This window comes from Acartia tonsa, chromosome 10 (assembly GCF_053477335.1).
Source record: "Acartia tonsa isolate MP-2025a chromosome 10, ASM5347733v1, whole genome shotgun sequence".
Lineage (NCBI taxonomy): Eukaryota > Metazoa > Arthropoda > Copepoda > Calanoida > Acartiidae > Acartia > Acartia tonsa.
Genome location: NC_137269.1, coordinates 32,552,372 through 32,565,689, shown reverse-complemented (window position 1 = coordinate 32,565,689; position 13,318 = coordinate 32,552,372). Strand labels below are relative to the sequence as shown.

The 13,318-nt window shown below is 30.7% G+C and overlaps 1 protein-coding gene across 1 annotated transcript; it reads right to left on the bottom strand.

The window, feature by feature from the left end:
• Nucleotides 1-7,319: 7,319 nt before the first annotated feature.
• LOC145329924 (G2/mitotic-specific cyclin-B-like) lies at nucleotides 7,320-12,775 on the bottom strand. The gene is made up of 11 exons (XM_080174393.1): nucleotides 12,154-12,775; nucleotides 11,882-11,922; nucleotides 11,667-11,768; nucleotides 11,188-11,306; nucleotides 10,523-10,627; nucleotides 9,935-10,113; nucleotides 9,509-9,590; nucleotides 8,930-9,031; nucleotides 8,371-8,481; nucleotides 7,945-8,109; nucleotides 7,320-7,725 (listed from the first exon to the last, which is right to left on the bottom strand). Exons 1-11 carry the CDS (start codon nucleotides 12,162-12,164, stop codon nucleotides 7,588-7,590), a joined length of 1,155 nt encoding a protein of 384 aa, XP_080030519.1. The 5' UTR covers nucleotides 12,165-12,775; the 3' UTR covers nucleotides 7,320-7,587.
• Between the last annotated feature and the right edge of the window lie 543 nt (nucleotides 12,776-13,318).

The following is a 13,318-nucleotide window of genomic DNA, read 5'->3' as shown; positions in this document are numbered from 1 at the left end:
TATCTATTGTTTGAACATATATGAATATGAGTAATATTTAATCTTATATAAATAAGTACAAAGATGATAACAACATCCATAAGTAGCGGAGCACAACAATATGAATGGAAATGCAGACAATGTTAAAGAGCAGATGTTTAGTGTTCATAAATCAAGAAGACATTATATGAAAAATTACGAAATATATGTTTTATTATACAGTGTGTTTTTTTTATGAGAACTTTTTTGAAAGCAATTTTACCCCACTTATAGTTATCAGAATTTAATAATTAATGGCTTATTTTCTTTGTTTTTTAAGGCAATTAATAGAACAACAAAAAAATATTTCAGTTTTCAATTTCAAAACTTAGGTGTCAACATATAAAAATGGTTTTAGCGCATTTTTCTTTAAAAAATGGATTTTCTGTAGTCGACTTTGGGGGGCCAGTACTCCCTCCCTGGTTGAGATATGACCCTCAAACTTTGTTATGTTCTAGTACATGTCCCTAATAGTATCTGTATACATTTTTAGCTGTATATCTCAACTTTGAAGTGTTTAGCAGCCATTCTTGCAAAAGGTTGATTATTTGAGCATAAGAAAAATGCGCTAAAACCATTTTTAGATGTTGACACCTAAGTTTTGAATTTTAGATTTTACTGTACTTTTAAAATAAAAACTGAAATATTTTTTGTTGTTGTTCTATTAATTGCCTTGAAAAACGAAGAAAATAAGCCATTAATCATTAAATTCTGATAACTATAAGTGGGGTAAAATTGCTTTCAAAAAATTTCTCATGAAAAAAACACACTGTATAATCTCTCTATCAGCAGCTGAAAAAAAAACAACATTTCCTCTAAAGCGTTAAGTACTGACGTATAGACAGACAACGTAATTAATAGTCGTTACAGGGTCAAGAGAAGAAGATTTTTTTTTTTTTAAAACATATAAATGGAACAATGCAACAATCTGCTAATACTAATTTTAAAAGTCCGCCAAAATGTCCACAACCAACTCTGTGCTTTTTAGCCATTTAGAATGTCGGAAGTTCGAAAAATGACGATCTAATGGACCTCTTACTGATTAGCAAGAAATCTGGACTATCCTAGAATATGAATGGTGCATTGCATTATTTGCATTATTTGTACCACTTTTCTGCACTACCTCTCCGATTTCGGTAATACTCTACAGGGTGTTTCAATTAAAACTGCGTTTTCCGGTTTTGGAAAACAACCAGTATGAGTATAAAAAATTATTTTATATTCTTATTCTCTATAAAAATATGGATTAATTTTATAAAAAGTGTTTTTTAATATCTCTTAAAACAACAGCGCATTTTAGAGCCCAAAGACTTCAAAAGGTGCGTGTGTTATTGTAATTTTAAAGAATTTTATTCTAGAACGTTGAATTGAAATCTTTTTTTTTTTTAATGAAAACAACATTATAACATGAACATCAAAATATTTTAATAATAACATTTAAAATTTGATTTAAAATGCCTTTTTTAAAAACAAAAAATCAATATTCTTTTTGCTTGAATTTTAGTTCTTAATTTCTAGTTGCTTATTTTTAAAGATATTGAAATGAAATAAAAAATGACTTGTTTTATTTATCAATGTGCACAGTTTTAAAATAGTTTTTTTTCTAAACATGACTTTGCCATAGAGAAATAGAAAAAACTGAATTCTGAAGAACCTAAAAAGGTCTTTGCATAAAGCCAAAAAAAAAAGAAAATAAGTTAAAAATCTCAAAGGGAGACATTGATTTAACCTTTTACTACTTTGATATTGTATTTTTGAAATAATATGTTGCAAAATATAACAGTTATTTCAATCTAATTGATATCTCATATAACATTAACCTTTTTTTCCCCTACATGTACCTATCAGTACAGCCGCATTTTCAGATATATTAAAAAAAACACCTTAACCATTATCGTTCAACGCCCTCCCCCCATCCGGTTTTTTCTATCTCATTTTCTGTGTGTGAAAGATAAAGAGCCCAAACTGCTTGACTTTTTAAGTGTGGGTATAAGACATAACTGAGAGTTGAAATTTTTTGAATATCTCCATCCTGGCGGGCACAGGATGCCAGCATACCTGGCAGGGTCATCCAGGTAAAGAGCAAAAATATTTTTTCGACTTAAACAAAGCACTTTATCTTGCCAAAATACTAAAATATCCTCTAGTAGTACATCCCTATATTAAATACAGGTGTTCAAGTCAATTTTAGGTTCTAGGTATGATCCTGCAGGTCCTGATCCTCCAGGTCTCCAGAAATCTTTAAAAGGCTCCTGTGGCCGCAATTTTGGACTTAGAGACTTCAAATTTCAAACTTAAGCTTATCTTACATGTCTACATAATGTATTAAAATTTCATAAAGATCCGCCGCCATTTTCCCATTGCCCGCCGACTGCAACGGCTGGCAGCTGCCAAGTACAGCTGCGGCCGCTGAAATTATATTTTGATATTTCAAATATAAAATTTACATAAAGATAAACATTTTCTGCAAAATAATTTTTAATCTAGCTTCAAAAATAAAAAAAATTACAGCCGTTTGAAAAGTAAAAAAGGACCTAAAAACAAAGGTTGTTAAATAAAAGGGTGAAGGAAGCGAAAATTGACCTTGACTTACTTAAGGTCGGAAATTTATCATAACACAGGGGACTTGCACAAAAATTTTTAGCCCTCTAGCTCTAATAGAAACTGAGATAATTTGGGGGGGCGTTGAACGCCCCCCCCCCCCCCTGACTGATTAAGGTGCGGCAAGGGGCCCGACTGTAAGGGGTTAAGTAAATCTGAATCATTTTTGCATAGAATATGGACCTATAATCCTTTTTTTCATATTCCTTCTGGTTGTTTCTCAAAACCGGAAAATGCAGTTTTATTTGAAACACCGTGTATATTTTGGTCCGTTGGGTGATTCAAGGATGCTGGATGGCCAAAAAAAAGTTTTAGAGTCCCTGGATGTCTAGATATCTAGCTATCTATGAAGGTAGGTAACAAACCTATTTTTTTCACATTTTTAAAAATTAACTTTTTCATCAATCTTTCATCCAACCTATACATTTTTTACACCAAAATGATAGTTTATTCATGTAAAAAGCGCACAAAATGCTATTTTGGCTAAAACTCTAGTTTTGCAGGGTGTTGTCAAATTTCACTTTGGGACACCCTGTAAATGCATGTTTTGCGTCTGTTGAGCTTAAAATTGGCCCAAATCGGCTATTTATTTCAAACTATTCCACTAATTGTCTAATTATGTTTAGCCATAGTGTTTTCTGACCAGATTAATATTTTCCTATTTTTTTTGGACACCCTGTATTTTATAAAAAATTGAAAAAAAAATATTTTTTTTTTAAATTTTCTTCTATTTCTAAGTGACTACCTAAAAACTGTCATATATATACAGATTTTGACTAATAAAAATAATATGTGCCTATAGTACGAATTTTCACACTTTTGGGACACCCTGTGCATGTTTTTTAAAAAAGGTAGTTTTTGCCCCTTTTGGGGGGAAAGGAGTCGTTTTAGAGCCAAAGTCCTTTTCTTCATTTTTTTGAACTTTTCAAGACACAACATTATGCATTAACCGCCTCTGGCGAACCGTTTTGCCGTTATTCCCACCAAAGGCGGTATTTTGACGTTTTTGCCGTTCCTGATGTTTTGGTGGACAGTTTTGGTGGACAGTTTTGGTAGGAAGGAATTATTTTATCAAGATCACTCTGAAATACTTTTATTTTGGGCAATTTAATTTACTTAATTTCATGTGACGTAAATTTTTTTACACATTTAATGATTTAACCCATTTTTGTCAAAATAAATTTCAATTGTTAAAACAAGAATATAAAGTGAATGTTATATAAATGATATAACATAAGTATTAAAAGTATACATACATCAAAAAATATTTATGGCCCTTTTTACATGAATAAACGATCATTTTGGTGTTTAAAATGTATATTTTGAATGAAAGATTGATGAAAAAAAATATTTTCAAAATTGCGACAAAAATGTTTTTTTTTTTAATTTTAAAGAAAATTGGTTCTTTCAACCTTGAATATGCCACTGCAGAACCAAAACGGGCTAAAGTTGAAATGCCAAAGAGAAAATAAGACACAAAATATATCCTACAACGATGTTCAAGGTGCCTTATGCTGACTTGAAGTCGACAACCGAAAGAATTTCAAGATAGATTTGAACACAACTTGTAAGAATCAGTTCTTAGTCACGTGGGGTGTGACTGCTAGTATGTAATGTATTAGGCATTTTTAATTACATAAGACGTGAACGTTAAATAACAAAGCAAATACATAAATATCCTATTATATAAAGTTGTAAACTTTTTGTCAGTAGCGAAGTATCTCACTAACTACTGAACCTATATGGTTCTCCTTTACAGGTAAGTTTCAGGTGAAGGTCCAGAAAAAAATTCAACTGTTAGGGGAGGGTACCTACACCATCCCAATAAAAAATCGCACTCCAATAAAAAAAAAATATTTTTCGATTTCAATCTTAAAATGATAATGAAGGGGATTCTTTATTACCCCTAGAGCCTTCTAGGGGCGTAGCCACTAGCAATATATGTAAAAAGCATTTTATATAATTATTTATTTTGTGCAAAACTAAAGTTATAAAAAATACAGTTTTCTTGAAAGACACTGAATAGTACGTAATAAGTTAAGAGTGAAATAATTTTCATCACTTTAATAATAAGTTATAAAAAGAAAACAAAGATATAAGAAAACTTTGCGCTTTCACTTAAAGTACCTTTTTAAGCCCACAGATTTAAAATTAGGGAGGTGGGAAGTTTTTCGTTTTTTTTTATTTATTACTTTGGGTTAGGTTTCACTGTCTTTTTGGTTTTTGTTCACTGAGCCTACTAGGCCCAACAGGGCTAGGGCCCTACTCAGTAGCTAGTCATAAGAAAAAAAAACAAGGAATTTAAACAAGGATGACAACATCCATAAGTAGCGAAGCACAAAAAATCGTGGACAAGTAGATTTGAAGTGTATTTGTTAAAATCAAGAATAGATTTATTAGAGAAAAAAAACACGAAACCTTGTTTTATTTTTTTTTTAATGACGACGACGGTTAAAGTAAATTACATACAAGATGCGCAAAACAATGGAAAAAATATTTTGATATTGTAATCGCAAAAAAGTTTAAAAATCAGACCAAAATATAAAAAGATATGGGGAAATATGTAAAACATGTTAAAATAGCCAAAAACCTGCTAAGGCAGTCTGAGTTTCAGCCTTCTATCTTTTATAGGAACCGAGAAAATCACGTTTCCCACAAAACGTTTCAGACATATGCACAGACAGACATTTCAAATTATAGAGTAGATTCTCTACTAAAAAGGGGGGAGGAATAATGTGTTAAACAAGCATTTTATGTGAAAGCACCGAATACTTAATTTAAGTACTATTTTATAAGATACTCTGTCAATCCAAATTAAAACATTTGGACTTAAATAATTGTCTTAACCTCTTTTCGAGGAAGCTTTGTGTTTATCAAGTTCGAAATTAATTCCTTATCATTATCCCAAATTAAGCGCAAATGTCGTCTTGTTTGACTTTCCTTTCATAAAGTGACGCGGTATAGATTGTTTATATGTTGATGCGCCACGTTTCTTACTTTTGAATGAGATATGAGTGTGTGAAGATTTCGGAGAACAAAATTGGGCCTATCATTGGTCTCATAGTGCGTGAACAACCCTAGTATACCAGGGATTTGAAACCATAAGAACTTCAGGTAGAATTTGTTAATTTTATTAAGAAGAATGGTGTATAGGACGATTATATTTAGTTTAAAAGGCTTTAGCCAGCTAAGCATGAAACTTAATTATGATTAATATATGATTTAGTAATTTTTTATGTGCCTTTAGTTTTGCATTTAACAATGATTTATTAAACCAAATAATTTTCCTTTAAAGCCAAAGTTTCCAAAGATTCTTAACCGTAGAGAAAATGATTTTTAAAAAGCAATTAAGATTACGTGGTTATAAATAACTGGAATTATGAATTAATTGATTTTGTAATTTCAGGACTTTGAAATAATTTCATCAATAAATCTATAATCAAACCTGCTGTTGAAACTTGATGGTTCCTGGTATTGGGGGTTTGTATGTTCGCCAACAGATCTCGAGAACTTCCCGCTAATTCGGAAGTCATACTCAACCAAAGTGTCATGGTTGAGACAATAATCGTATTTAAAAATAATCAATTTGATTTAATATACTAATATTTTTTCATAAATACATAATAAACTCTATGATTATTATAACATTCAATCATGTTTGATAACTAGTGGCTTTGTCACTAGCCCATAGGGGCAACCCTACAGGTGAAGGGGAGATAATTTTTTTTTAATTTGAAAATAACAGGGAACTTTTTGGAATGGAAGTAGTCGATACCTCCTAAAAATATCTTAAGACCACCATAGGTATATTTCCTAAGTTGCAAAATCTTATCGTTTCAGGAGTTATCAATATCTCTGGCTTCAGACGGACAGAAAAACATCATACTATTTTGCATTACAAATATTCAAATTAGCAGGAAGAAGGGCACACAAGCCTACGTCTGTAAACAATTTTCTTACAGCATCTAAAATTAAATATTCAGGTTATATCAGAGTTGAATGTTGAAACGTTTCAACCGCTAATTGTAATCTACATAAGGAGTATTTTGTGTATCATGATAGGGGATTGATGAAATTGAAGATAAGCAGCGAATTTACTTTATACTTCTTTTTGTCCATCTGTCTGTCAACATTGGATTTTAGAAGGCACGGGCTAAATTAACTGGTTTTAACCTTATGATTGTACATTTTTATATTCATAGAAAGCTGGATATAATACGATGCTAGACATAGTTTTTTTCGTATGGATGAGAACCGGTCCTATCCACCGAATGAATACGAGAAATTGAATTCTATTTTGAAATAAAATATTGAGGAGTAAAGAGATGATAAAAATATGAATTCATATAATTTGTATCATACATGATCAGAGTGGCGATATAATATCTAATAAGCGAACTTTAAGCTATCTTAAGAAATTTAACTATTCATAATTATAGTTGATTTATATATATTTTTCTCATTAAGAAGGCTCATAAAAATATTAAACCCAAGAAAATCTTAGTCTTTAAAAAAACCGTCTTGAGAAACTTAATAATATTTAACAGACTAATTATGCGAATGAGATGAAAAAAAATATATCCACATCTGTACACATGTTTACCAATTATATGGCCGAGTTGTTACTCAACTAATCCTATCGGCAGTTTTATAAAATGAGTCTTAAGTTTATCAAAAAGTAAAAGAAAATAAACAAAATATAAAGTTAACAATCTTTATTAACATAGTCATATACAAATATTTAACAAAGTCTTCATAAAGTTTTTTTTATCTGGATTATAATTAAATTTAGTCATAAATCTATCCTAATAATTTGGCGTGAAATTAAAGTACATAAATGCATTTAAATATAATCCTTAAATTTTCAGCTAAGCTATTTTTTATTAAACTTCCAAACAGAAATTTGACCAGGATTAATATTTATAATATTCTGTTTGAAAATTTAAGTCAAAGTTTTTTTTAATAATTTCATAAAAACAGGTTTATTCTCTCATTAATGATTGGGTTGGTAGCAATCTGGAGCATGGATTTGCTAGAGAACTTGTTCTTGACTGCCGAGAACTGGCCACAGTGCATCTTCTGTAGAGCCTTGGTCACAGCCTCAGCCTGAAATACATATTATTTAATCCCGGTTTAATAATACAGTAAAAAGTTACTAAATTCAATAGACTATTGACCAATAAGAAATGAAAGAAAATTTTGATTAAAATTGGTGTTAAATTAAAAGATTTCATAGTTTAGGAACAGATTATTTTCATCATTTTAAATTAAAGAAGATAGTTAGAGCTTTAAACATTTTGTTAAATTTAAAATTAATTAGTTTACCTTTCCCATGACTTGATCAAGCTGATAACCGGTATAATGAACAAGGGAAGGAGTCCACACAACAAGTTGTCCATCCTCCTCCAGGAGTCTGAGTGCCAGGTACAGGCTGGAGGCAGCTGCCAGAGAGCCGGACATACCAACCAAGGTGTAGTCCAACATGATGCACTAGAAAGGAAGGGTTTTAAAAAATTAATACATTAGAATTTAACCATCTCATACAGAATTGAGAATGGACAAACTGACAAGTGAATTAGAGCAGGTGTTCATAAATTATTAATTTTTTTTTCAATCTTTCGGATAGTTTGTTGTATGGAGCATAGTCTATAGAATAGCTTAGAGTGAAAATTGATATATTTATTAAGTAGGTGTCAAAAATTTCTTTTTAAAACAGTTTGAGCAAAAAATTATTTATGAAAACAATATTACCTCCAAAACATATTTAGCGAGAGCATGTTGGTTAACATCTACATCACCAGCCTTACTGTATCTCCTCAGGAAATTCAGCGCCAGAGGATCACCCAGGTTAAATTTTAAAGCCTAAATAAAATTAATAAATAGTATGTGCAAGTAAATAAAAATTAAAAAATAAATTAAGAGTTTTAAAATTCTAATTTATCTAAAAGAAAAAAAAGTAATTTTAAGTAATCTAAAAGCAAATAGTCCCTTTATTTTCAAAAGAATATAATCTGTAGGGTGCACGAAGGGTGTAAAGTACTGGAACCACAAGAAGGTGCATCCTGCCAGGTATAAAGTATAACCAACAGGTAAAATAAATCTTAAATATTATTTGGAGGGCAAATGATTGGGTAGTTAATTTTACAATTGTATGCCCCAAACAAAAACCCCCATAAGAGTTTCCTAATCTTAAAAAAATATTTTATTTATTGGTAAAGGCTAAGTGGTGGGTACCATATGCAGGCCTCTGGATAAAAAAATAACATTTCAAATAATAGTGAAAGTCATAACAGGACTAATTAAACTTTACCTTAATAATTCTAAGCTCCATCTGTCTAACTTCAGCAGCTGAGTAAGCGTCGTCAGTAATATATACAAAATCATTCAACTCAGGAGCATAGATCTCTTCAATCTAAACATATAAATTGAAGTTAGATTAAGAAAGTACTGTTGAATTTACAAAGGATAAGTTCCATGAATAGAATAGGTAGATAAAGATTTATATAAAAAGAATTGTACCAGAATACTTATAATTGTATGTTTAATTTTAAAAAATGTATTAATTTTAAACATACGTTTAAATTGTGATAAGAACCTAAATTGAGGAGAATTACCCCCCCTACCCCCCCCCCCCTCAATAGACATAATTTATTAGCCAGTTCATTTAGTATGATGAGAGAGTTATTTTAGCCAGCTACAAGTTTCACTGTATAATTAGAGTACAGCATAATCTCAATTTTTTTGGGGGGGGGAAATTGAAAGCAACTTATTTTTGGTATACTCAGCAACGAGGGGGAAAAAATAGAAAATTCTTTCGCATATATAAAACTTTAATAACTTCAAATTTTAATTAAAAATTTAAGATAAATAAAGAACAAAGAAAATTTACCTTAGAAGCAATAAGCATAGCAGTGACACCAACTAATTGAAGTTTCACACGGGGAATGTGCATTCCATCTTTACTCAAAAATCTAAATAAATTAAAGGTATATTAATTTAATAATTCATTTTAAGCTAGATTGCCGAAAATATCTTTTTTTAAATTATAAAGCTAGTCAAGAGAAAGAGGCTTCAGAGAAAATTAAAATACATAAGAGTTAATTTTTTTGTCTGAAGATCTCTACTAATAGCGATTAGCTTCTTTATTTTAGGTGAACTTTGGTAAGTGCCTAGTTGGTTTTAGGCTATGTTATTTTCAGAATAAATATTGAGATTGCTTAAAGCTATTTGTTCAGTCCCCTCTTTGACCCTTTGAGTAAGAAACCTCTAGAGGTTAGGAGCAAAGTCGCTATTGTTAAATAAATAAATAGCTAACCTGTCTATAATAGAAATAGTTAGGTACAGTGTTTCAGGTAAAAGTTTGAATTGCTGCTGGACATCAACCAGCCAGTCCAGCAAGACTGTTCTCATCTTGCCAGTAGTTCTGGTGCCAACCAGGTAGTTGCTGGGTACAGTGTACTGGCCTTCCTTTTCTTTTAGATACAGGTACATTTCCTAGATAATATAACCATTTCAAAATTGTATCTTTGGGTAATTGGTCCAATAATCTAAAAAAAAAGTAGAACGAGGTCTGTCTGAATCTTAAAATATCTGTAACCACTGAACAGATTGGAGTCTACTTTTCAGGTAATAAACCTTCCGGTCCTGTAGTGGTTATTTTTTTTTAAAATCTGACCCCCCAGTTTTGGAGAAACCCCAGCAAACCTTGGGACGAAACCCCTATGAAATAAAATATCCCCCTAACAAATAAGCAGATTTTATATAGAACTAATCCTGTAACACAACATATTGGAAGTTTATCTTGCCTTAGGCTCTAATTATTAATATGCAATCAAAGTTTAACTGCGGAAAACCGACATTGATACAATGAATTTAATATCTATTAACATAATTTTAAACTTACATGAGCATAATCAGCGGCTAGCTGAGGATTTTCTTCGTCGTCAATGTTTTTAACCCCGGAGGGCAGAGGTAATCTTTGGTCCAGGTACCTTCTCTCAACCTCTTCCTAAAAATTAAATAAAATTGAACCAAACATTAAATGTTAATAGTTATTTCTCGCATCGTATTATAAACAGCTTTCCGCTTTCCGCAGGAACCAGTTTTTTAGCCCCTAGGTGCCGTAGGCACGGGCTAAAAAATACTAGTTTTAATCTTATAATTGTACATTTTCATATTCGTAAAAAGCTGGATATAATAAGATGCTAGACATAGTTTTTTCGTATGGATGAGAACCGGTTCTTATTTACCGGATACGAATGAATACAAGAAAATGATATTTTTTCATATTACAATAAAAAACAATTTTAAAGTACAACTCATGAGGACTGGATATGAGCTTTAGACAAACACTTACTACTTTATAAAATATACTTAGGGTTTTATTAGTTAACTAATTTCAGGGTAAAAGTAGTATTTTTTCTTTTGCCACTATCTTAACCCAACATATTAAGACATAATCAATTTTGTATTTTATAAAGATATTCTAGTTTTAGCCAACCTTCAAAAGTCTGCAAAACTAAAATTATAATCACCAAACCTCATCAAAAAGACCAACGTAAAATATACCTTGTGTGAAATTTCTGCAATATCTAATCTATCCAGGTCCATGCACTCGATCTCATCGTTGGAGGGGGTCTTGATCAACCTTCTGGCCGCGGTACGGGTCTTCCTGGCCTTGCTAGAATCTGAATTAGTATAAAATTTTAGAAGAAAAAAAACTTAAGAATGATTCATATTCCACGTAAATATATAAATTGAAGCAAAGCTATTTTTGAAAAATACCATTAATTGGCAAGTTTTTTAGTAAGCAATTCTCATATTTCAAAAGACTGCATGCAGTTTGAGTTCAAATAAGTTAAGTGATAAATCCCCAGACCAATAATATTTCTTTTGAGAATTATTTTTTCGATCATTCGTAAAATTTATTTCTGCATTTTTAAAATTTCTTTAATTTGTAAAATTCATGCAGGTAGTAACCAGAAACAGTATAAAGTACAAAACTGTATTTTAAAATTTACCTAATAAATAAAATAAACAATTTTAACCTGAAGTTTTCTTAGCATTCTGTTGCAAAGATTTGAGCGGGGCTCTACCCATTGTACCAGTTGTACTTTTAAGTCCAGGCTTGGCAATTGGTCCGGCGGCAACTATAAATTAATTTAGTAAATTTTACAAGTTAAAAGTAACTAGATAAATTCACTTAATATTCACATTTATAAATCCATTATATAAAAACACTTGAAAAGGAATAAACACGTACCTTTTCTTCTTGGAAGACCTGACTGAACAGTTGATGTGATCCTAAACATAAAATATCGATTAACCCCAAGAAAAATAATTAAATTTATTTGTATTTAAAGCCATTTAATTGTAACTAAGACTGCTGAAATTAACTCAGAACAATACAAAATATCCTTGCAGTACTTAAATAAAATTTCATCTAATTAAAATATTAATTCAATAGAACAAAAACTTTTGATTATCCAAATGGAATATAAATTATCACTAATAAATAAATCACTAAAATTCTACCTAGTAGTCATTATAATGTGATGTATTGGTGTTATACTGATACAAATATGCTTCTCTGCTGAGGAGTCAACTAAAACTACCGCTATTCATAAACTTCAATTGGAAAACCAGTTTTTGTATGGATAGTTAAAGGTGTATATTTCAAGAAAATTATACACTATAATCATTAAAATGGGCTGGGGATAGGGGGAAAATGACAGGGGGGCTGTGAAAGTGGGCGGGATAAAGGGGTGACCACATGTCCCCCCATTGCACATGGTTCCAGTTTTGGCGGTCAATTTTCTAAGACAAGGGGGGGAAATGTGTGGATATAGGTTGAGGGGGGGAAATAGCGGTGGTTCATTTCAACAAAAGGGATGGGTAGAGGGGATTATCACCTTATTTATACAATGTAACACAAAAAAAATAAAAGCAAAAAACATTTTTTTATAGGTATTTAATTATTTTATTACAGGAGAAAGATTTAATTTAATTTGTTAGAATAATATTTGGAAATTAAAGAAAATATAGGAATTTAAAAAAAAAAATTGTTGTTTTTGTTGAACAATTTGTCATTTAAATGGGTAGGGGGATTAAAATAAAAAGGAAGTACAAATGCGAGCAGCCAAGGGAAAGTAGGAACTGTAATCTAAAATAATAAAATATAATAAACAAAGTTATATTTTATTAATTTCTTAAAAACACAATTACCTTTTTCACTAAACATATATTTTTTGTGCTTATTTCGTACAAATTGTCGAAAGCTCTTACTGAGCAAAATAATTGGTAAAATATTTGCTTCTCTTTTTTAACAATAGTATAGCACATAAATGGAATTGTTGGTGTTTAAATGATATTTCAATTTGGTTATTACTTTTCTTTTGGCTTAATTTAAATGAAATAAAAAATCAAAATACAAACATCTAATAATAAACACATCATATTATAATCCATTATCCTACATATAAAATAAAACAATATGTTTGTATGTTTGTCCAGTAAGATCTTGTAAACAGCTGGACCTATCATTTTATGCGATTTTGCGGACAGAAGGGGAGCCGTTACCCGCCTAAACGATATAATCACAAATATAAAATTCCCCCTTCTTTTATTTTTATTAAATAAGAAAAAATTGGAGGTAGGGGCGAAGCCACTCCTAAAACATAACGCAGAGTTATAATCCAAC

What these genes read in the sequence shown, in the direction of transcription:
- LOC145329924 (XM_080174393.1), bottom strand. An exon ending in TTGCAGAAATTTCACACAAG is followed by an intron (nt 10,628 to 11,187) that starts GTATATTTTACG and finishes TTTAATTTTTAG; the next exon opens with GAAGAGGTTGAGAGAAGGTA. An exon ending in TTGATCAAGTCATGGGAAAG is followed by an intron (nt 7,726 to 7,944) that starts GTAAACTAATTA and finishes TATGTATTTCAG; the next exon opens with GCTGAGGCTGTGACCAAGGC.